This window comes from Capra hircus, chromosome 10 (assembly GCF_001704415.2).
Source record: "Capra hircus breed San Clemente chromosome 10, ASM170441v1, whole genome shotgun sequence".
Taxonomy (NCBI): domain Eukaryota; kingdom Metazoa; phylum Chordata; class Mammalia; order Artiodactyla; family Bovidae; genus Capra; species Capra hircus.
The window spans coordinates 47,237,518-47,263,450 of record NC_030817.1 but is presented as its reverse complement, the minus strand read 5'-3'; the positions used below and the strand labels follow the sequence as shown (position 1 = coordinate 47,263,450).

Sequence of the window (25,933 nt, the reverse complement as noted above, 5' to 3'; positions counted from 1 at the left end):
ATATTTATGGTACTAGGTATAAAATAGATTACTAATGTGAACCTATTATATAGCACAGGGAACTCAATGCTTTGTGGTGACCTAAATGGGAAGGAAACTGAAAAAAAAAGAGTGGATATATGTATACATATGACTGATTTATTTTGCTGTAGAGCAAGAAACTAACACAACCTTGCAATGTGACAGTACTACAATAAAAAATTCAATGAAAGAAAACAAATAAAGGAGTATGCATTTATTGAAAAAAAAAAATCTGTGCTTAAGAAGACCTATGCAGTTCAAACCCATGTTGTTCAAGGGCCAACTCTGCAGACAGAATTTTTTAAAAAAGGATGACCTAAGAGCAGTGCAAGTTGATGACGTAGGAAGATTCTGAAATTACTTTTCCTCACTGACACACTGCATCAATAAGTTACATATGAAACAAATTTCTCTGAGAAAGACTCAAAAACTGCCAAAGTAGCTCTCTCACCTCCACAAAGGAGAAAAGGATCACACTGAGACAGGTAGAGAGGCTAGGATACAATCTCACTAAACTGAGGGCAAACACTACCTGCCAGCCCAGTGACCCACAATCATCAGGGAACTCACAAACATGGAGCTTCTCTCTGAGGAATGAAGGGTTCATACCTCACATCAGGCCCCACAACTTGAAGAGCTGCACCTGATCGGGGAGCCCCCGTAACATCTGGCTTTGAAAACTGATAGGACTCAAGTCCATGGGCTAAGCGAAGGGTTACAGCAAACTAAGAAATGATTTTTGAAGGGTTTTTGTACAAACTCATTCATCCAAAGACCCAGCACAGAGGCAGCTTTTGAAAAACATCCAGACTTTATGTCAATGAGATCCACTTGCTAATCTCAGAGTGTTAGGAACTGTTTGGATACTATCTGGGAATGGAGGTGCTGGTGGGTGCCACTTGCATATTCTCATTGCTAAAGCTGGTAGGTACTATTTTTCCTCCAGTGGGTGCCATTTTTATCCTCTAAACAGTGGGGCACCACATTTGTGCTCTTCGTCTGCCCTGCTAAAGCTAGTGGTTACCATCTTTATTTTCTTACTAGAGACCTTTATTTTCTCTTACTCTGGCAGGTGCCACCCTCATGCTTTTCCTCTCCTATGTTCCACAGCTTTAATATCCCCCTCAGGGAACCTTTTATGTCTGGAACCCTGATTTTTAAGAAGTAGAATCAAATACGTCCCTGATCATCTGGCTCTGCAGGCCAGTGAAAATGGCATTCCTGAGTCCCATGAGACTCTACCATTTGAAGAAACAGCTTCTGCAGGCTATCACCCTTGCACTTCACTGTATAGATAAAAGATGGAAACACACCCTCATTCTCTTACCATGAGAAAAGAAAATTACAGGCAAATATTCCTGAGGAACAAAAACAGAAACAAAAAATCCTCAAAAAATTATTGGCAAATGGAAGTCAACAATACATTAAAAGGATCATATACCAAAAGCAAGTAGAATATCCCAGGGGTGCAAGTATGGTTCAGTATCTGCAAGTCAATTAAAATGATACACCACATTAAAAAAACAAATGATAAAAATCACACAATCATCTCAACAGATCCAGAAGATGCATTTGACAAAATTCAACATGCATTTATGATAAAAGTTTCAATGAAATGGGTATAGAGGGAAGGTATATCAACATAATAAAGGTCATATATAACAAACCCACAACTAACATCACACTCAGTGAAAGTTTTCCTCTAAGATCAGGAACAAGACAAAAATGCTTATACTCACCACTTTTATTCACCACAGTATTGGCAGTGCTAGCCAGAACAATTAGGCAATAAAAAGAAATAAAAGGCACACCCAAATTTGAAAGGAAGAAGTAACTGTCAATATTACCAATGACATTATATTATATTGGATTGGCCAAGAGATACAACTTAGGGACTGAACAACAACAAAAGGAAAGAAATCTTAAAGGTCCTCATCACCAGAAAAAAAAAAAATTTTTTTTTGCAGCTCTTCAGAGTTACAGAGGTTAACTGGACTTACTATAGTGATCATTTTGCAATATATACAAATATTAAATCAGTATTTTATAAACAATGTTTATATGTATAATAATGTCATATGTCAATTATATTTCAATAAACAAGTTATAATAAAAAGAAAAAAGATCTTTTGAATACCTATGAGTAAGGTGATTCACAAGCACTATCACATTTAATCCTCACAGCAATCCTGTGAGATGTGTTATTATCCCCTTTTGCCAAATGAATAAACTGACACTTGGAGGAATTACATAACTTGCCCAAGACTAATATCTCTCTAAGTTGATGGTGGGGACAAGGTTTTATTTGAATACAGATGTATGTGATTTCAAACCTTCATTTCTTCCTAAGACAATCACTTAAGTCAAAGCAAGATCCTTTGCTGATATAAGGCAGGCAGGACCATCTATTCATCTCTAGAAATTATGAGAACTATTTCCAGAACTGAAAAAGGATCTACCTCCTTCATCCTGGCCCACACACAAGCTGTTTTTCCCCAATAGGTTGATGTGATCCCAACAGGTTTTTTCCCCAACATATCTGTGATCCCCAAACACAAAAACCTTGTGTTTGGAGCACTTGGCTGAATCATTAAGTGCAGCCAGAGAATAAGAGTCAAGACCAGAGCCCTGGGATCTACAACATTTAAAGACCTAGTAGACGAAGGGGTGTGCTAAAATGTTTGAAGTGGAGCAGCCCCTGAAGATGGAGGAAAAAAATACAGATGGTTATTAAGCACTTAGAAAATAGCATTTCAGAAAAGATGGAGTAGCCAACAGTAACAAATGTTATTGAGAGGTCGAGTAAAACAAGAGTAGACAGTTTATCACTAGTTTAGGCAAAGTCTATATACTTGGTGACCTTGTTAAGATAATATCAGTAGATGCAGGTAACTGAAGCCCAACAAAAATGAGTCTATTTTATCTCTTTTGCTGAGATGAAAAACAGAAACATCTTACAGTACTCCAGATACTGCCTACTGTATGCGATTTTGAACAAAAGTTAAGAGAATGCTTTATTAATTATTTTTTACCTTGAAATACTTCCCTGCTGTTTCTGGATACATACTTCTAGAATTAATACCTCCAGAGAATGATCTTCTGTGATGGGTATCTGGAAATCACATTATTATAAGCTATATTCTTTTCGGCATCTAAGACTAGGATGGTTCTTTCTATTTTATATTCCAACAGCACAATGTATATTCCCTTCAGAAAACCTGACACTTCAGTTATTGGTTTAGCTATTTTTTAATATCTACCTCTCTGGCTAGACTGTGAACCCCATGAGAAGGATGGCTGTTCACTGTCCTTTTCCTTATTCTTGTTACTGCTCTTTTCCTTATTCTAACAGTGCCTGGAACATAACAAAAATTCAACAAATTTTAGTTACTGAATACTTGTGAATGAACGTATAACTTCTAAATCCTTTTCTCCATATGGGACAGAGAACTCAGAATCAATCTTCCATATAATATAGAATGCTTCCTTTCGGCTGCTTTCACCAGTACCAGAATAAGCAAGTAACTAAAGTTTGATACTTTTAGCCGATGAAATTTTAAAAGGAATAAAATGGAATAAAAACTGAATTTTTAATAAGATATTTTAAACATGGTAAAGAACCAAAGCTCTCTGTGGAGAGCCATGTAGTACATTTGAGGAAAATAAGATGCAGCAATTGCCGGCGGCCAGCGTGAGGAACTCCGCCCATGGCAAAGGTCATGAGGAAGGAGGCCTGGCATACGCAAAGGCGTGATCAAGCCTCAGGAAACCCCCTGTTCCCGAGCATCCAACCCCCAAACCAGAGTCTTGTTTCATGCTCTCACCTACACCTCTGACTTTACGGGGGGCTCTCCCCCATAACCATTTCTCTCGGAGGAGGAGTTAACTTGCAGCTCCGGTTAATAAAAATTCCTGCGCGTGACAAGAGTGTTTCAACTTAGAAACTCCTCTGGAGGTCCTCTAGCCTCCCTGATCAGGTTCGTCCGGCCACATGTGATTGTTTACAGCCTCCCAACCATGAGAGGCACGAGATGCTTTAAACTTTCTATATACAGACTCTTTTGAAAAGTTAGAAAATTATTAGGATAGTATAGTGGGTTGATTAGGAATTATATTGGTGAAGGGTTTTTCATTTATTGTGCCAATAATTACTGCTAATTCCCTGCCCTGGGTGTGACAAAGGTGTCTCAGGTCAAACCTCTCTGCTGACAGACTAGCTTGTGTGACAACCTCTCAACCATAAACAGCACAGAGAGTTTGGAGTATTAGCATAGGGCTTTTCTCATTGTTGAGTCAGTGATTGCTGCCAGGCCTCCATATCCTTAGGTACCTGGGAATATATCAATGTATTAGGAATATAGAAAAGGAAATATAGTAGTTTTTGATGTTAGCAATACTAGACTTTTTGAGTTAATGAATTTTCTCTTTTGTTATAGATCACTGTACTTTGTTATAAATCACTGTGTCCTTGCTATATAAAAATGTAACTTTATCACTATCTTAAGACTAAATAGATCTTAAGGGGAAAAATGGTGAAGGGTTTTCATTTGTTGAGCCAACATTTGCTGCTAAATTTCCATATTCCTTGCCCTTATAATGAATATAACTAGCATATAGGAGAAATAAGTATTAACCTTTAAGATTAATCATGTTAAACCTTAGGCTAAGTAAATTTCTTTCTTAGTTGTAGTCCACTACACCCTCACCCTATAGGAATGCAACTTTATTTGGAGGGTGGCCCTTGGTTTAAGAAAAAATCACCCCTGGAAAAAATAAGTTTTCTGGTTAACTGACTATTATCAGAAAGCACCATAAAATGTCAGCAGGCCTCATAGCCAGAAGATGATGTAAAACCCATAAGACCTTTGTATAATTTTATATGAAGCACCTGATTGTGACAAGGGTCAGGTCTGCTGACCCCCGTGTGACTCTGTATTCATTCCTATGTATAACAAAAGGTATATAAACAAACCTGAAAACTAAAGAAATCAGATCAGCTTCTGAAAAGACTGATTCCCCCATGTTGTTTCTTTCTTGCTCCCCGTTTTTCTGGCTGAATTCCCATCTGGAGCATGGATGCTATTCCACGTAAACCAAGTTATTCAGCCTCTTTTCTCCACTGATTTTCCTACTACACTATCCGTTTCTAATCTCTCTATAAATCTGTAATTAAGATTCTTCCTAGGATGCCGATTCCATCACCACCTTCGAATTACCCTGGATCCACCGGGGCTGGACCCCAGCAAGCAATGAAACGTAAAAAGGAACCAATTCATTTGTATGTGAGATTCCATTATCCTTCAACTTGCTCTGCATACAGTGAGGGAAATTGGATTACCAGATTCTAACAGCCTATTCTGCCTTTGCTGATTACATATGTGAACAGACATCAGTTACGGGTGATGGTTAAATTGCATATGTATTATAAAGTTAGAACAATGGATAGTTTGTTTTATTTTGTTTCATGCCTTCCATTTGACACTGTTGTGAAGATTAGGAGCTTTAAAAGAAACTTGCTACTAAATGTCAGCATCTCTTAATGGAGACTGTCTCATCAATATATTATATTTCATTTTATTAATGTAACACCATTTGATTTACATGAGTTTATTGCTGCTTATGATGTTCTAAAACAATTAATATGATAAAAAGTATCAGGAGTGTATATCCTGGCTCTAAACATATGGATGGATGGATATAGATATAAATATGTGTGTGTGTACACATGGACATGGACACACACAAACCCTTTATTACAAAAAAAAAATCATATAAATAAAATCAAAGCAATGTGGACAACAGTATCAATGTTTACTGGAAGGCTACACATAATGATTTTTTTTAATACATCAAAGTGTTACCATGTAAAAGTCCTTTTAGATGGCCCAGAGTTCCTTTAGAATTTCACATTTGCCTTTCAAGCTAGTCTTCATTTCAGTAAAAATCACTCAGTAAATAATGATATCTTGACTTGAATTTTGTCTTCAGTATATTTGTCTCATTCAGTATATTTCTGCTTTGTTTTCTAATTTATTAGTCATGTGTGTGTATGCTAAGTCACTTCAGTCATGTCCAACTCTGCAACCCTATGGACATGTAGCCTGCCAGGCTCCTCTGTCCATGGGATTCTCCAGACAAGAATACTGGAGTGGGTTTCCATGCCCTTCTCCAGGAGATCTTCCCAACCCAGGGGTTGAACCCACATCTCTTAAGTCTCCTGCCCTGGCAGGCAAGTTCTTTACCACTAGTGTCACCTGAGAAGCCCTAATTTATCAGATACTTCCAAACATGTAACTTTCTGATTACGTCTTCATCACTCACTCATGTCCCACTCTTTGAGACCCCATGAACCGTAGCCTGTCAGGCTCCTCTGTCCATGGGATTCTCCAAGCAAGAATACTGGAGTGGGTTGCCATTTCCTTCTTCAGGGGATCTTCTTGACCCAGAGATTGAACCCGGGTCTCCTGCATTGTAGGCAGATTTGTTACCATCTGAGCCACCACAGAAGCCCTTTAAAGGACTTAAAAGTCACTCATTCATTCACAAAAATATAATAATGAAAGTTCACTGGGTTTTGGACTAGAGAGAAAAAATATCATTATGTTCATTTTAGATATAGGAAAACTGGTTAATTACTGATTGCTTTGCTAAGTGTAGTGAGTAGCAGAGCCACAGTGGTTTTTTTTTTTTTTTTCCTTTTAAAGCCTTACAGTTTTAACTACATGTATTATAAACAAAAATCACAACTACTATATTCAGTATTTTGGGAATATCTGTTATATGTGAATGTTATACCACATATGAAGAATTCATTGGCAGGCAGTAATGACAAAACTGCTCCAAAGGGGTTCACAATCTGTTTCACCATATTGTCTCTTCTATGATCTTAACAGCTATATTATTTTACTAATGATTCAGTAACAGCACTAACATCTACTTTTTTTTTTTTTTCTTAAAAGGGAATTATATTATGGATTCTATAAATTCTGGGCATCTGGGAAAGAGCAATCTAAGTCATGAAACACAACACAGACTATTAGGTAAAGATATCCCATAAGCAGATTTCTTACATACTATTACACTTTTTGCAATTTAGTTTTTAATTGACGTTTACCTTATTTTCCTTCTCTCTAGATATTTATCAAAAAGGAAAAAAATCTAAAGAAAAAAATAAAATCAGGGCTAGTAACAAATACCATTTTATTTGATACTTGCCTAATGTCAAATCTCTTGAAGGACTTGTTGAAATATGGACTCCCAGGATTCTTCACAGATAACCTATTTCACTGGGTCTGAGGTGGTCAGACTTCCCAGGTGATTCTTAGGATCAGGGCAGTTTGAGAAACACTGAACTACAATCAAGTAAGTGTAAGAAAATGTTTCCTTCTGTCTTTATGTTTACTGAACTTTTCATGAATTTCAAGTAATTTGATTTACTAAAATGACCCATCTGAATAAAAAATGAGTGTTAAAAATAAAAGATTCAAGACCCATTGATTTTCTGGGTAACTATAAAATCACAGAGTGAAAGAATAAATTCTAAGTTAGATAACTTGACTTCATGTATAACCTTCCATGAAACATCATATTCCAAATACCTTAAAGGAGTGAAAAAAAAAAAAAAAACAAGAAGCACGTCATGGAATGATTTCTTTTTGCCTGTAATTATTTATGAATGGAGTTACACTTTTAAAGAATAAAGGTTTCTAAAATGGGAACACATTAAAACAAAAATCATATAATGCAATATAGATTCTAATAGGACAGCTTTGTGGCTACAACATTATGTAGTGCCAGGGGTCATCATTTCTAGTTTTCTGTATAACTATATGAAGCAGGTTAAGGTAAGGTGAAGTCGCTCAGTCGTGTCCAACTCTTTGCGACCCCGTGGACTGTAACCTACTAGGCTTCTCCATCCATGGGATTCTCCAGGCAAGAATACTGGAGTGGATTGCCATTTCCTTCTCCAGGGGATCTTCCCGACCCAGGGATCAAACCCGGGTCTCCCGCATTGGAGGCAGACGCTTTAACCTCTGAGCCACTAGGGAAGCAGGGCAGTTTTGATAATAAATCTAATTCAGTTCTATACTTGTTAGATGCCAAATTCATATCAGTTAAAGGTTTTATGAAGATAGGTCCTAGATTCCAAATATATCACAAATAGATAATACTTTTCTTCAGAAATTTTAAGTCAACTTATTTTTTTGACTTGAGGTAAGGGATACATTGGAATCTCAAATACATATATTATGACCATGCATGATTCATATATCTGTCTGTCTTGTCTATCAATCCATCCATTCTTCCACCTATTCTTTTTTTTTTAATCGCCATTTCAAAATCCTATCTTCTCCTGATCTATGTAAGATCATCTACTATGTTTGGTGCTTATTTCTCTGATCATTAGAATGTTTATTGTTGTGATGTGTGTTACTTTATAACTACTATTATGCTATATATCACCTTCTGTATCTTCTTTTTCACTCTGCACTATGTTTTTAATTTCTCCATGTTACTATGTAAACACTTAACTCATTTCTTCTAACTGTCTCATGATATTCTATAGAGTAAATCCACCATGTTTTACTTATCTATTCTCCAATGAAGGATGTACAGATTACCTCCAACTTTTCAGTATCACAAACAATGTTTGAATAAACATCCTATTAAATATCTTCTTAGGGTTCTCTGTGCAAGTATGTCTAACATATAGATATATCAGGATTGCTGGTTCCTAAATCCTAGTTTACATGCTAACCAAAAGTGCATGGGGGCTCCAATGTCTCCATTTCCTCATGAACATTGGCATTATCTATTTTCGTCAACCTTCTGGATATGATAGTAGTTCAATGTTGTTTTGACTAAATTAATAATGAGTTTAAGGAACTTCTCCAAGCTTATAAGCCTCTTGAGTAAGCATTTTTATAAATTCCCTGTTCATTTTTTGTGCCTATTTAATTGGAATCTCTATCTTTTCCTGGTTGTTATTTTGGAATTTCTTAGTCCTAGGTCAGCTTTTGACACTGCAAAGATCTTTCACTTTTCTCACAGTGTACATTTATAAGAAATTGCCAATTTTAAAATAATTAAATTGATTAATTTTTCTGTTTAAAATTTGTGCTTTGGCACTGTTATATTTAAAATAGATAACCAACAAAAACCTGTTGTATACCGCATGGAACTCTGCTCAATGTTATGTGCTAGCCTGGATGGGAGATGGGTCTAGGGGGGAATGGGTACATGTATATATATGGCTGAGTCCCTTCACTGTTCACCTGAAACTACCACAACATTGTTAATTGGCTATACTCCAATACAAAATGTTTTTGGTGTTAAAAATATTAATACAAATTTAAAAAAATAAAGAAGCTCAAAATTAAGAAAATTAAGACTTGTGCTTTGGAATTTTAAGAAGTCTCTTCTACATGTATCAGATATGGTAAAGAATGTGTGGCTCAGATGGTAAAGAATCCACCTGCAATGCGGCAGACCTGGCTTTGATCCCTGGGTTGGGAAGATACCCAGGAGGTGGGCGTGGCAACCCACTCCAGTGTTCTTGCCTGGAGAATCCCCATGGACAGAGGAGCCTGGCTGACTACAGTCCATGGAGTTGCAAAGAGTTGGACACGACTAAGTGACTAAGCACACACATTGTTATTACTACCATTTACATTTGCCTCTTTCATCCTCTCAAGTTCACACTGGATATGGTGTTAACTAAGAAACCAGTCCTTCCCATAACTCCCCCACTCCCCTAGCTCCATATGATGAGACACTTTTCCTAACATTCTAAATTGTCTGTTCCTTTCCCTAGTAATAGATGTAACACAACTTTTAGTGTAAAGAAATTCTACTGTTCTTGTATTTGTTAAGTAAGATTTATTCTTATGTGAGCCAAGAGCACTTGGTAGATTCTGTTAGTTTTCCTATCCATATGACTCATAAATTACAACAGTTCTCTAATTTATATTCTCTTATTTCTTCAAGAGTATGTTAATCAGCAGTATTAATAGGATACTTATTTCTTTCTTAAACAAATGTACCTAAATTTCATGTTAACATTTGCCATAATTTTTTTAATGTAAACTTAAATAAAAGAAAATCTGTTTCATTTCTAAATTTTCAAGAGTCTCTTCTTTGATCATAAAGAGGCATCAAATTTCACCATATGTTCATTCTACATATATTACATAAATACATGATCTTCTTCCTTCACTTAACTCTTAACTACTATAGTGATTCATATTGATAATTTTTTTTCCCTAATGTCAAATCATCCTTGCATTCCTGAGATAAAACTGCTTGATCTGGTTCTATTTTAAATATGCCATCTGATAATTTATTTGGAATGTTTAAATCACTATTTTCAAGATGTGCTTATAATTTTCTTTTCAAATATTATCACAGTCCAATTTTAGAACCAAAACTATACTAGTCTTACTGGCAAAATCTACTCTGCATGTTGCTTATCCTTTTAGAATTTATTAAGGTTTCACTTGTCAATTAATTTGTTGACCTACATCAGAAAAACTGAAATACACATTGATGGAAATATAACTATTTAATAATTCTTTATGCTTTGGGTTTCTTATGTTCCTGTTTTCCTCACCCAATAAATAGGATACCACTTATTTTGAACAGTTTATTTTTATAAGAATTTATATATTAATTATGAAGTTTATACTTATGAAATTTCCTTTCATAAACATTCTTTTATACATTTTATAATAATATTTAAGAAAAATTAAGATTAAAATGTGCCTGTATTTACTTAGTTTTAGTGTGTAGATAATAATCGCATGAGGTAGTGGAAAGTTATCTTCTTTTCATAATGATCACCATTCCCCAAACTAATGCTACTGACTGCATAAGAAAAAGTTCATCGTGGGGGTGGGGGGTGGAAATATAATAAAAGTCAGGTACACTTTCTAGCTAATTCCTCAAGGATTATTATTTAAATAATATCTCAAATTAAGAATACATAATTGGAATTTTTCTACCTGCAAATTTCAAAGTTACATTTTATTTTAAACTTTCCTTTTATTAATTATTTAGAGTTAATTACCTAGAGCAAAAAGAATAGGAAACCAAAAACATCTATGGCAAATATTTTGACTAAAAGAACTGAAGAAGTATATATCTACAAATCAAGGAAGACTCTCTTAAACTTGCTATGTATATATTCATATAAGTTTCCAATTAAGGTATCATGGGAGGATATTTTCTTTCTTCTGTGGAGTTTTCAGAAGACTTCTCCCCTGGAGAAGGAAATAGCAGTCTACTCCAGTATTCTTGCTTGGAAAATCCCATGGACAGCGAAGCGTTGCAGGCTACAGTTCATGGGGTCACAAAGAGTCGGACACAACTGAGCAACTTCACTTTTCAGAAGACATCTTGGTCAAAATTTTTAAATGAATAGCAGTATACTTCTGCTGCTGCTGCTGCTAAGTTGTTTCTGTCGTGTCCGACTCTGTGCGACCCCATAGACGGCAGCCCACCAGGCTCCCCGGTCCCTGGGATTCTCCAGGCAAGAACACTGGAGTGGGTTGCCATTTTCTTCTCCACATGCACAAATATCTTTGCATAGACTTTCTATTAAGTAAGCAGTTATTTACTAATTTCTGCTAATGCACTGTGCTGTAGTACTTAAGGCACAGTATTATGTACTATAAGTTCAATAATATTATAAGACAGCTTCTAGTCTCATTAAACTCAGTGTTTACTATGGAAATCAGGTAAGTTGTAGGACATTTTAAGATGTGAAAAAATAAGAGGGTGCTGTGACCATATGGTACAGTCAAGTCTGTATTATTTATAGTAGAAATGGAAAAGTAGAGGAAAGGGGTTCATTTCTCTGTTCTTTAAAAGCACAGTGATATTCATTGCACTATCATTTGTAAAAGTGAAACAATGAAGCTGATATTTAAATTATGATGTATTTATGTGATAGGTAGCCATTTAAAAAATCAATAAATATACTTAAAAGTATCAGTATGCATACTTCTCAAAAAAGTGACACTAAGCCTTAAAAATTACAGATTTCCTCTCAAATATCTAAAGGTTGCTTAGTCCGGTATTGGAGTTAGTACCTGTAACCACACCATTGCTCTGCTTGTTTGTACACTGGAGTACGTGAGAGAGACAGGTATCACAAATGGTTAATAGATATGTATTATAAATGTTCATAAAGATCAACAAGAAAGCTAATAACAAATTCCTAACAGAGATTGTCGCAAAGGTAAGAGGCAGGGAAATTTGATTTTGGAGGGAAACAAAGGGACTCTGCACTAGTGCCTGATGTGTAGGTTCTGAGGACCCCTCAGGAACAAATGACAGTTTCTTTAAGAAAAAAAGCAAAAACAGGGCAAAAAACAGATGCTTTAAGCAGACTTAATGATGTTTTGGTTTATCCTCTTCTGGAAGTTATCTATATGAAAAGAAAAGCTATGATCTGAAGGTTGCTTTAGGAGAAGCAGCAAGGGAACTAGCTGGATTTTAGTAACAATAACTACTACTAAGCTAGAACATATCCATTTTGTTAAGTTCCACATAAGGAGATCTTGTATTTGGGAGTGAGTGGGAAAGACTTTTTAATACTTCAAAGATCATATTTTAAATAGAAAAATTGGCCAATTTGATTACATTAAGATTGAGATTTAAAAAAAAAAATAAACGTACACTGTGACAAAGATAAAGTTGACGGATTGTGAAAAACGTTGCAACATCAAAAGCTGACAAAGAACAAAGTAACCCCAGAATAGCAACCAGGAAAGAAAAGTAGATTCTATTTTTTAAAATAAGCATAAGCTACAAAGAGGTAATTTATCAAAATGGTTACTCAAAAGCTAATAAGCTTGTGAGAAGATTCTAAAACTCATTATTAATTAAAAAATAATTAGAATATTGGGCTAGTTTATAAATTGATCCCTCATGTATCTTTATGCAAGAGATCAATCCTCTATGTCCACATTGCCATACTTGAGTCCTTAGTTATGCTGAACTGAAGGACAAACGTGGGCCTGGTAATTAAGTCAAGGTAAATGCTGTTTGTTCCATGAGTGTGCAGCCAGCTGTTTCTAGCTATCTTGTCTAACTGCAACAATTTCAACTTTTCTCTTGTTTGTTTTCCATTTTTATTCTAAGTACTATTTGTATATGGTTCTTAAAAACCCCTCTGGAGAAAGAAAGTATGCTTCCACATTTAAATAAGCAGAATTATACTGTGCCTAACAACCCTGAAATTCTTGTTGTTGTTTTTTGTTTCAGGCATGACATTATCTACAGAGAACACAAACACAGAAGTGGAATAAATACTAAAAGTATATCTTGATGAAGAAACTGAGACTTGTAGAGGCTAGCCTATTTAAGGCGACCATGTTAATAAGCTTTACAGCCAGGATTTGAACTCAGGGGCTCTAATATCAGAGATTATGTTCTTGGTCACAGACTTATAGCGGAGTCATTGAAATAGAATATAAATAACTAAGAGTGTTTTTTTCTTTTTTTTTTTTTGTAAATTTATTTCTTATTACTTTATCAACTGTACTCTGTGTTAGGCACAGTGTTTAAACACTAGAGCTACAAAGATGAAACTCATGGCCTCAGGTCAGACAAATGTTTCATTATATGTCTAATACATACACCATCATAAGCATGGTGGTGGTGACATGTCAGGGTATACTATGAGAGCAGAGAGCAGCAACTCATAATTTAGCCAGGAGAGGTCCTAGCAGCTTTCTGAAGAAAAGGTCAGTGAGCTCAAGTCAGCCAGGAACGGGTTTGGGACGTGAAGCAAATCCAGGTAGGTAAAGACCATGGGGAATAAGGCATTGTGGACGTATGTTTAAAGGTTGGGACTAGATGGGACATCCATCAATTCCTTCCATATCCTGACATCTAGGACTCTGCAACATGACCCCATACAATGGCAAGAGGTTTTAGGCAAGCACTGAAAGTCTCCTGTGATAGAGCATCTCTTTTGGTCTTGATTTTCAAATGCCATATGCATCCAACATGAATACAAGGTTAGAAAATCATGTAAACATCTTTTTAAAGCCAAGTCAGCAGATAGTAAGCTATATTAATTTTTATATGATAATTTATTTGCTTTTTGTTAGGGGTATGTTTGCTTTATGGGAATTGCACATATTTCTCTAAAGTGTGTTAGCCATTCAGTTATATCTGACCCTTTGTGATCCAGTGGACTGTAGCCCACCAGACTCCTCTGTCCATGGAATTCTTCAGGTAAGAATACTGGAGGAGATAGCCATTCCCTTCTCTAGGGGATCTTCACTGCCCAGGGATTGAATCCAGGTCTCTTGCATTGCAGGCAGATTCTTTACCATCTGAGATACCATATAAATAAAACTTGTTTATTATTATTATTAATATATTTGAAAGATATTAAGGCATGTCATTTGATTTTGATGATTTGATTCATCCATTGAGTGTGAACTAGTAGGAAAGGAGGTCATATTTAAGTTGGATTTTGATGAAGACAGAGGATGGGGGATGAACATTTTAGGCAGATGGAACAGGATAAATACATGGATGTAAAAGAAGATGATCAAGTCACAGAAAAAAATAGAATTTAAGGCTCAGGAGAAGGGACCAGTTTGTATTTGAAACTGTAGGAAGTAAGAAATCAAAGATAATAAAGTCTGGTAAGATTGCCTATGAAGTTACGTATGGGTAACTTATATGGTATAATAAAAAGCCTAATTTTTATATTTTGCATGAAACAAAGACCTTGATATTGACAATGTAGAGGAAGAATTGAAAGAGTTTTGTAGGAAGAAGATAAAGAACAGAGAGTAGAAAAAGGGAGGCCACTAGAAAGCCACCCAAGGAGAGATTTGAAGTCAGGGACAATTTAATCCCTCAAAAACCAAGTTTCCAAACTACTAATGCACACATTTAGCAGAAATGATAAAGTTAAGAACAATTATGCAGTTAAATGTTGTTTTGCTTATACAATGACAGATCCCAGCTTTACTTTGTTCTCCTATTAGGCTAAAGAGTTATTAACCCAGAAAGAGTAATACTATAAGAATCCTAGCATGAAACCTAGTTTGAAAGAATCCTCCTGGCCTTCATCCAACATATAATTTTTAGACTCTGCCCCACTCTAAGCAACCAAGAAGTTCCATGGGTAATGGTTTTCAATATCTATTGGAACAATGGCTTTCTTCAGGGAAGTGAATAGGCAATAGATTCATATTAAAAAGTCATCCCCAAACAATAGTTCTATAGAAGTAATAGCAATATATATATATAAAACATAGTGTGTATTAAAAAACTTTGATGCAACAAAAGATATATCTTGTATTTATATAATAAATGAATCACATAACCAACAAAGATTAGTATCCAAAACACATTTTAGAATTTTATGCAGATTAATGAGTAAAAGGCAAGCAAGCCAAGAGAAAAATCAGCAAGGAATTAATAGGCGACACACAGAAAATAGAACTGAATTGTTCACTGAGCATATATGAAAAGATGTTCCAACTCATTAACATTAAAATAGTGTTCATCTCTGTAAGAAGATGAAGGGAGGAGAATGAAATTTGAAGGAACTACAAAGTGAGATACCAATTTATGCCTATTATTTTAAAACTTTAAACAATAAAGAGCAGAACAAATATTACTAAATGCTAACAACTGGTCATCTAAGCAGTATATGCATGTTTATTTTCCCTAGTTTCTTTTGTATTTAGAAATATTTCTTAATAATAAATTTACATATGTGAGTATGTTACACTTGTGTTCTGTAAATATGTCCCCACCTATCATTTTTGTGAGATAGAATTGATAAGGGAGGCAGGATGAGTTAGGGGAAGGACAGAGAAGCAGAAGTTTAAATCCTAAATTCTAGCACCAAATCTTCCATTTTCCTACTATGTGACTTTGAGACAATCACTTATTTGAAATTGACTCCTCATGTGAAACCTTGAATAATATCCACCATTAATATAAGAAGTTATTGCAAGGAGTGGATTGTTTCATGTACATTAAAGTGACATTCAAATGTGAAGAAACAATATGGAAATTCTAACAACCTGTAGGTAACATAAGTTGAATGAACATACTTTCCCACTTACTTATGGAAGCAGACATTAGAACAGAAAATAGACACATATTTTTTCTTACCGGGTCTATTAGCTGGGAATAGAGTTCATGGCAGTTGTCAAAAATATATTTGTACGTAGAATCCAGGCAAGCCCTGACGCAGTCCTTCACCACCATGCTGGCCTTAGGGGGGCTCTGCAGCTCCAGAACCTGGTATACAAATTATTTTCTTAAATTTAAAAGTAGAACACTGTATTAACTATATAAAAATAGTCAAGCAATATTCTATAAACACTTTTAGTCGACTTTTCTGTATTCAGGAAAAATGTGGTCTGAAAAATGTTTTAAAGGTAAAAACACCCACCTTAACTTCTTAATATAACAACTCAAGAAAATGAACATAGTTATAAATATTTAAATAGAAACATTTGAAGTTACCCATCACAATATCATTCATTCATTCCATCCAACCACTCAACAAATATTTATCACCTACCATACATCAGACTCTGACGCTGGGAGGGATTGGAGGCAGGAGGAGAAGGGGACGACAGAGGATGAGCTGGCTGGATGGCATCACCAACTCGATGGACGTGAGTCTGAATGAACTCTGGGAGTTGGTGATAGACAGGGAGGCCTGGTGTACTGAAATCCATGGGGTCGCAAAGAGTTGGACATGGCTGAGCAACTGAACTGAACTGATACATCAGACTGCAGATGGTGATTGCAGCCATGAAATTAAAAGATGCTTACTCCTTGGAAGGAAAGTTATGACCAACCTAAATAGTATATTCAAAAGCAGAGACATTGCTTTGTCAACAAAGGTCTGTCTAGTCAAGGCTATGTTTTCTCCAGTGGTCATGTATGGATGTGAGAGTTGGACTGTGAAGAAAGCTGAGCACTGAAGAAATAACACTTTTGAACTGTGGTGTTGGAGGAGACTCTTGAGAGTCCCTTGGACTGCAAGGAGGTCCAACCAGTCCCTCCTAAAAGAGTTCAGTCCTGGGTGTTCTTTGGAAGGATTGATGCCAAAGCTGAAACTCCAATACTCTGGCCACCTAATGCGAAGAGTTGACTCATTGGAAAAGACCCTGATGCTGGGAGGGATTGAGGGCAGGAGGAGAAGGGGACGACAGAGGACGAGATGGCTGAATGGCATCACCGACTCAATGGACATGAGTTTGAGTGAACCGCTGGTGATGGACAGGGAGGCCTGGCGTGCTGCGATTCATGGGGTCGCAAAGCTTTGGACACAACTGAGCGACTGAACTGAACTGATACATCAGAAATGGCAATACTGCAGGGAACAGAAGAAACAGAAATCCTTTCTTCGTGAAACTAAATGTTAGTAGAAAATAAACAAAAATCAATAAGATATATGGTATTGCATGCTGAAAGAAAAACAGACAAAGCGGGATAGAAAGGGTTTCATTAGAACAGATTTTAATAAAAAGGACTTTAATAGTAGATGAATTCAGAGAAGAGGATGGGACCAGTGGTAAAAAATCACAGACTACTCTAGAACTTAGCTTTAAGCAAGGTAGGAAGGAAGGGGACTGTCTGAGCAGAAGAGCAACGTGACCTAATACACTTCTTAAAAAGGTTCCCGTATGCTGCCTTAAGGCTGTCTATGGAAAAATTCAGAAAGGCCAGTGATGAGAATAGTGCAGTAAATCAGTCTTGAGAAGATAGTGCTTAAATTATGATCGTGCAAAGCTAGGAGGAGGTGTTAGAAGAAATTCTATTTTGGTTAATTTTTGAAGGAATGGGTAACAGGATTTTCTGACAAATTGGATGATTCGTGTCAGAGAAACAGATGTGTCAGAACCAGAAGTGTATGATTAGGTCACCCAAGATGGCTGTCTTGCTTTCTGCACATCCACTGCTCCACGTGTCTATTTCAGCTACACCCTACTACCTGTCTGATCTCCTGTATACTTTTTGCCCCAGGCCCCATCTAATGATTCATCTAATTTTGAGTGAGTGAGTGAGTGAAATCGCTCAGTCATGTTTGACTCCTTGCAACCACGTGCACTGTAGCCCACCAGGCTTCTCCATTCATGGGATTCTCCAGGCAAGAATACTGGAGTGGGTTGCCATTTCCCTCTCCAGGGGATCTTTCCAACCCAGGGATCAAACCCAGGTCTCCCGCATTGTAGGCACACGCTTTAACCTCGGAGCCACCAAGGAAGCCCATAGTAACTCATCAAAAGGGTGGTGAAGGGCGTGCTCCTCTGCTGGTTTCTCTGGTAATGGATGAGTCAACGGGACATCCATTCCCCTTTTATCTGGTAACGCCACTTTCTGCCCAGGATGAAGATGACCACCATATTCTGTCCACTGTCTGGGATATGCAGTGGGATGTCACTCCAAGACCTTGTTTCAGACAAGTAAGATCCCCCTATCAATTAAACCACTGATGTCTGTTGCTGACTCCAGGCTTTCTTTGGTCTTGAAGCTGGGCAAGCTGGCCTGAGGGAGGCAGCACAACACCAAAATTTCAACCTAAATAACTTAGATGAGCAAGTCTGTGTTTGGATGATCAAAAGATCAGTTTCTGACAGGTTAATACTGATAAGCCTGTTACACATACAAGTAGATTTCAAATAGACATCTGAGTAGATGAGCCTGGAGTAGTGTAGATGCCTGGGCTAGTGGTAAAAATTGAGAATTATTAGTTTAGAGAAGAATTTAAAGAAATGAAACTAGATGAGTACAGAGAAGAGAAGGGTTCCAAAAAGTAAACCCTGGGTAATTCTAGCCGTATGGCTTTAAGTAAATGAAAAAGAACAAAACAACAAAGAAGAAAAAAACAGCCACTGAGATGGGAGGGAAAATAAGTTTAAGAGGGGTGTCCTGGAATCTAGAGAAGAAAGACTTTCCTGGAGAAAGGACTGATAAGACATATTAAGTGATACTGACACTGTAGGATGAAGACTGATGACTGATCACCAGATTTAGCAAAGTGATGGTCACTGGTGATCATTTTTGATGATCATTTTTGATGATCATTTTTGATGAAGTGTTGGGGTAAAATCCTACTGGAGTTGGTTCCAAAGAAGAATAGATTGAAGATTTAGGATTTTAATTTTTTAAATTTTCTATAGATTGATCTATAGATTTAATGCAATCCCAACCAAAATCCTGGTGAGAACTAATATAATCTAAACAACTCTGAAAAATAACAAAAAAAAGTGGAAGATGCATACTATCTAATATCAAGATTTGCTATAAGGCTTCAGCAAACAATATAACATGGTAATGATTAAAGTATAGACATTTGGAAATCATGGATTCCAGAAACAGACTCAAACAAATGTGACCAACTGAATTTTTGTATCGATACAACTGCAATTCAATGTATAAGGGATGAGCATATTAATAAATGGTATGAAATGGTATGAAAACTACAGAACATGCATATACAAAAAAATGATCCTTGACTCATTCTTCACTTATTGAAAAAAAAAAAACACTCTCAAAATGAAACACAGGACTAAACATACAGGTAAAATAAAACACTTAGAAGAAAAATAGAAAAATTTCATTGTGACCTTAGCTTCTTAGCCAGTAGCACTATCTCCAAATAGAAAAACTGATAAAGTAGAGTTTATCAAAATTAAAACCTTTTGATATGCACAGATAATGTTAAAGAATGAAAAGACAAGGCACAGACCAGAGGAAAATATCAGGAAATAAAGTACCTTACAAAAGATTCGTATCCAGAGTATATAAAGAACTTAATGCTCAACAGTAAGAATGAAAAGTGAGCAAAACATTTCAACAGGTTTTTCACAAAAGACACTCAATTGGCAAATCAGCCCAAGAAAGCACATCAACATTATTAATTATAATTGTATAGAAGGAAAAACATTAAGATGACAATATGAAACAACTCTATTCCTAGCAGAATGCCTAAAAATAAAATAAAATCATGGAAAATGACAAGAGCTCCACTAGAAAATGTAGAACTGCAACTGGCAATTCTTACCAATTCTTGGTAAAATTTAACATACATTTAACAAATTAGTAAAGAATCTCACTCCTTGTTATTTATCCAAGGAAAGTGAAAATCTATGTTTACACAAAAACATATATGAATATTTTTGACAGTTTTATTTGATATGACCTAAAACTAAAGACTACCCAGATGCATGTAGTACATACATAACAAAGGATTACTACTCAGCAAAAAAAAGAAAAAGAATGAACTTTAAATACACTCAACAAGATGGATGAATAGCCAATATGTTATACTACAAAGATTACTTCATTCATACAATATTCTAGTAAAGGTAAAACTACAGGGGAACCATAACAAATCAGGGTGTGGGAGAGAGGCTGACTGTAAAGGGGAAACATAAGGGAACCCTGGAGGTTATGGACTTCTGTATCTCAATGATAGTGGTAGTTATGATACCTACACATGTCAAAACCAATAGAACTAGACAAGAAGAGTGAAATTTACTGTCTACAATGAGGAGAAGAAATGACTAGAAGGAGAAAATGTGTTCACAAGATAATGGAAGAAAATAAATTTGGAACAAATTTGTTAAAAGGACTATTTTGATGAGTCTTCCTATTAAAGGAAAAGAAGGATAAGGGTAGTAACTGTACCAGGGACCTCCCTGGTGGTTCAGATGGTAAAGAATCTGCCTGCAATGTGGGAGGACCCAGGTTCGATCCCTGGATTGGGAAGATCGCCTGGAGGAGGAAATGGCAACCCACTCCAGTAATGTTGCCTGGAAAATACAGTGGACAAAGGAGCCTAGTAGGCTACAGTCTGTGGGGGTCGCAAAGAGTTGGACATGACTAAAAGTTGGACTTGAGCAACTAACACACACATACACACAGTAAATGAAAAAAAAATGGAGTGAAGCAATATCTTTAAGGCTGGAAATGATAGTATGTTTGCTGAACAGGAATATCCAGTGGAGAGGGGAAGACTGACAATTCAGGTTAGTGAGGAAGATTGCTGGATGACTGTTTTTAGTAACTCAGGGGTAAAACTGAGCAGGACTCTGTGAGGATACTGGGCACTGGACCCTTTTTGTTCAGCCTCTATGACCTTGTCTGAGTTTCACAAGGCAGGTTCAAACAGTTGCTAATCAGAGAAGTCAATCCCAAAGGAAATCAACGCTGAATATTCCTTGAAAGGAGTGATGCTGAGGCTGAAGCTCTGATACTTTGGCCACCTGATGTGAACAGCTGACTCACTGAAAAAGACTCTGATGCTGGGAAAGAAGGGGGCAGAAGAGGATGAGATGGTTGGATGGTGTCACCGACTCAATGGACATGAATTTGAGTGAACTCTGGGAGATAGTGTACTCCATGGGGTCACAAGAGTCTGACAGGACTTAGGGAAAGAACAAGAAATCAGTGAAGGGAGGGGATGCAGAGATAAGGGCAGAATAGCCAAGAAACAATAGTGCAGCCTTGGCACAGGGTGCTGGTAGCCTCAGTTCAGTTCATTTGCTCAGTCATGTCTTGCTTGACTGGAAAAAGCAAAAGAGTTCCAGAAAAACATTTATTTCTGCTTTATTGACTATGCCAAAGCCTTTGACTGTGTGGATCACAACAAACTGTGGAAAATTCTGAGAGAGATGGGAATACCAGACCATCTGACCTGCCTCTTGAGAAATCTGTATGAAGGTCAGGAAGCAACAGTTAGAAGTGGACATGGAACAACAGACTGGTTCCAAATAGGAAAAGGTATACGTCAAGGCTGTATATTGTCACCCTGCTTATTTAACTTCTATGCAGAGTACATCATGAGAAACGCTGGACTGGAAGAAACACAAGCTGGAATCAAGATTGCCGGGAGAAATATCAATAATCTCAGATATGCAGATGACACCACCCTTATGGCAGAAGGTGAAGAGGAACTAAAAAGCCTCTTGATGAAAGTGAAAGAGGAGAGTGAAAAAGTTGGCTTAAAGCTCAACATTCAGAAAATGAAGATCATGGCATCCGGTCCCATCACTTCATGGGAAATAGATGAGAAAACAGTCAAAAGTGTCAGACTTTATTTTTTGGGGCTCCAAAATCACTGCAGATGGTGATTGCAGCCATGAAATTAAAAGACACTTACTCCTTGGAAGAAAAGTTATGACCAACCTAGATAGCATATTCAAAAGCAGAGACATTACTTTGCTGACTAAGGTCCGTCTAGTCAAGGCTATGGTTTTTCCTGTGGTCATGTATGGATGTGAGAATTGGACTGTGAAGAAGGCTGAGCGCCAAAGAATTGATGCTTTTGAACTGTGGTGTTGGAGAAGACTCTTGAGGGTCCCTTGGACTGCAAGGAGATCCAATCAGTCCATTCTGAAGGAGATCAACCCTGGGATTTCTTTGGAAAGAATGATGCTTAAGCTGAAGCTCCAGTACTTTGGCCACCTCATGCTAAGAGCTGACTCATTGGAAAAGACTTTGATGCTGGGAGGGATTGGGGGCAGGAGGAGAAGGGGATGACCGAGGATGAGATGGCCGGATGGCTCACGGACTCGAAGGATGTGAGTCTGAGTGAACTCCGGGAGATGGTGATGGACAGGGAGGCCTGGCATGCCGCGATTCATGCGGTCGCAAAGAGTCGGACACGACTGAGCGACTGAACTGAACTGAACTGGTCTTGATTACTGCTTCCTGTACAATGTCAGGAACCTCTGTCCACAGTTCTTCAGGCACTGTACCTATCAGATCTAATCCCTTGAATCTATACTTCCATTGTATAATTGTAAGGGATTAACCTCAAGGGACACACATAACAAAATCAGTGAACTCTTTATAGAACTAGAGTCTAACACGTGGAAAATGTCAGCACTATTTATTCTAGAGAAGACCACCCAAGGCCAGATGAAAGGAACCAGAGAAACTCAAGAGATTACCTCAGACAAAATCAAAGAAGTACAGGCCCTGAGCATACCCTGATCAAATCAGCAACATTGGACCTACCTCTCCCCCACCCCCCACAGCACTTGATGAATTCTTTCTACTTCACCCAAAACTGTCTCAGAGATTTGATTAAGTACCAGTGCACAGAGGCCAAATTTTTGGCATCAGGAGGGGAGGAAATTAATTGCATGAGTAGAAGATATAGCTATTTTTTAGGAGAACAAATATCTAAGCAATAATAATGCAAAAAAAAATTAAAATATGGACACAGGTATAGCTAAGCAGGCAATGGCAGAGGTGGCAGATGTCTGTGGTCAGAGCTTGAGGAAACTCTCCAGTAGGTGCTCCTCATTTTTCAGTGAAATAGGAAGCAAGGTTACCAGTTATTAGTGAGGGTGGTGGAGGAGGAGCTGTAAGTTTAAGAAGATTTTGTTTCCTGAACAACACAAGGCTATTGACTGAAGAATGGAAGGTTTGGAGCACTGTGCTGGCACTCCCCGCCCTCATTTCCATTTCCTGACCCACTCAATGTCAATGGCAGGCATCACCTGTTAATGAGCAAACATTCCTAGTGAGCCTGGATTGGGTATCACTTTAACTTTCCAGAAGCTAGAACAATGTGTAGACAAATATTTGTTGTTCAGTTGCTCAGTCATGTCCAACTCTTTGCAACTCCATGGACTATAGCACACCAGGCTTACCTATCCTTCACTATCTCCAGGAGTTTGTTCAAACTCATGTCCATTGAGTCAATGATGGCATCCAACCATCTCATCATCTGTTGACCCCTTCTCCCCCTGCCCTCCATTTTCCCCAGTATCAGGGTCTTTGCCAGGGTGTTGGGTGTTTGCATTAAGTGGCCAAAGTATTTGAGCTTCAGGTTCAGTATCAGTCCTTCCATTGAATATTCACGGTTGATTTCCTTTAGGATCGACTGGTTTGATCTCCTTGCTGTCCAAAGGACGCTCCAGCACCACATTTTGAAACATCAATTCTTTGGTCCAGCTCTCACATCTGTACATGACTACTGGAAAAATTATAGCTTTGACTATGTGGAGATAAACATATCATATATATATTTATATATATGATATATTTATATAACAGGTTATCATATATAATATATATGATTATATATATATATAGTTAGTATACACACACACATATATACACATATATGGACTTACATATCTCTGGATATAGATAGATAGATAGATCGCCCACCAGTGCAGGAGACCCAGGTTCGATCTCTGGGTCAGGAGGATTCCCTAGAGGAGGAAATGGCAACCTGCTCCAATATTCTCGTTAGGAAAATCCCATGGACAGAGGAGCCTGGCAGGCTGCAGGCCATAGGGTTGATAAAGAGTCAGACACAACTGAATGACTGAGCATGTATGTATACACACATACACACACACACACACACACACACGCGCACGCGCAAAAAAAGAAGTCCAGCAAAATAGCTGAGTTAAAGCTGAAATGCAAAGTGAACATCATTTCCATTTAATGTTCTCAGAGATTTTTAAGTAAGTGCCATGTCAACTCATTGGAGAGCTTTGTTTAAGATGGATTTAACTTAAAATTAAATTTGAGCCAAATGTATCAGAATATCCTAAGCATCTGGGATAATCCTTTTCTCAACATTTTATATTATAACATTCATTTAGCAAAGGCACCACATCTTATTCACCAGGGATGAATAATGTTTATCAAGAGACAGGTAAAACAAGACTTTACCAGGGAATAAATGTATGTCACGTGGAGACAGTGACCAAAATAAATAAATAAATAAATAAATAAATGATGTACCTTCATTCTAAAAAAGGTGATACTTGTTAGCAGGTCAACAGTTGATTTCAGGTCTTGCAGTCTTTCCGCATTGCTGGCAGGAAAGTGTTCCTGATTAATTAGAAAACAAGAAATGGGTAAATTACCAGCATTAAGCCTCCAGTGGGAAATAAACTAGCTTTCTGTGGGAAAAAGAAAAAAGGTAAGTAAATCATGATATATTTAGAAAGTATCACCACAGTATTCTCACAACATTTTTACTATAAAATATTACAGAGGGTAAAAATGTTGGAGATAGTCTTGTCTTAGTCTTAGAAAGTCATTCTTCTATTTATTCCCACAATATAATAAAAATGTACAAAATAATATCATTAATGTGGCACTATTAGGTTACTCATCTTTGATTCATAAAATAGTATTCTTACTGAAAGAGGGAAGGTCAGTATCTATTTGAAAATTATTTTTTATAATTTTCGCAAGATAGGTTATTTTTTTTGAAAATACTTTCGGGAGCCTTTACATGTGCTATATTTACTTTTTTACATAAAGAAACTTTTAAAAGTTAAAAAGATAAAAATTAGACTGCACTGTACTTCTCTACAAAAAGTATTTGGGATTTAAACAAAAAGTTTGGTGAGAAATGTCATATAAAAACAGATGTTCAGAATTCTAAAGAAAAAGAAAGGTATAATTATTAAAATATTAAAGAAACAATTTTAGCATTGAGAAATTTCCCATATTAACATGCTTCCAGATAGGCTTTTTAAATAGTCATCAGAAAAAATACAGGTAACTTTTCTTAATAGATATTCAAGAACTCAAGCAAATTTGGGGTGTCAAAATGATGGTGAATGTGGTGGCCTCAAGGTCCTTCTTGTCCCCAAATGTCATTTTCACCACCTGGCATAGCAGTTCCCTTCTCATAGTGTTGGTCCCAGTTCCAACATGACAGATGAGTCAGACAAAATCTGGTATTATAATTTCCAGAAATGTGCATTAAAGATATTCTTCAATAAAATACTAAACAAAAATGAATATTGAAGAGATACATATGTGGACATATGTAAACACGTTTAGAATAAACCATTAAGTAAAGATATAATAGCTATTAGTACAGATTTTTTGGTAAACAAAATATGCAATTAATTTTTTTGTAATT

General features: G+C 36.8%; 1 protein-coding gene across 1 annotated transcript in view; it reads right to left on the bottom strand.

Moving 5' to 3' along the window:
- UNC13C (unc-13 homolog C) overlaps positions 1–25,933 on the bottom strand; it is a 678,662-nt gene that overhangs the window by 273,092 nt on the left and 379,637 nt on the right. Inside the window, exons 18-19 of the mRNA XM_005685753.3 lie at positions 24,796–24,885; positions 16,174–16,302 (exon numbers count right to left, since the gene is read on the bottom strand). Of these exons, the coding sequence (XP_005685810.2) occupies positions 16,174–16,302; positions 24,796–24,885 (219 nt within the window). The remainder of the gene's footprint in view (positions 1–16,173; positions 16,303–24,795; positions 24,886–25,933) is intronic.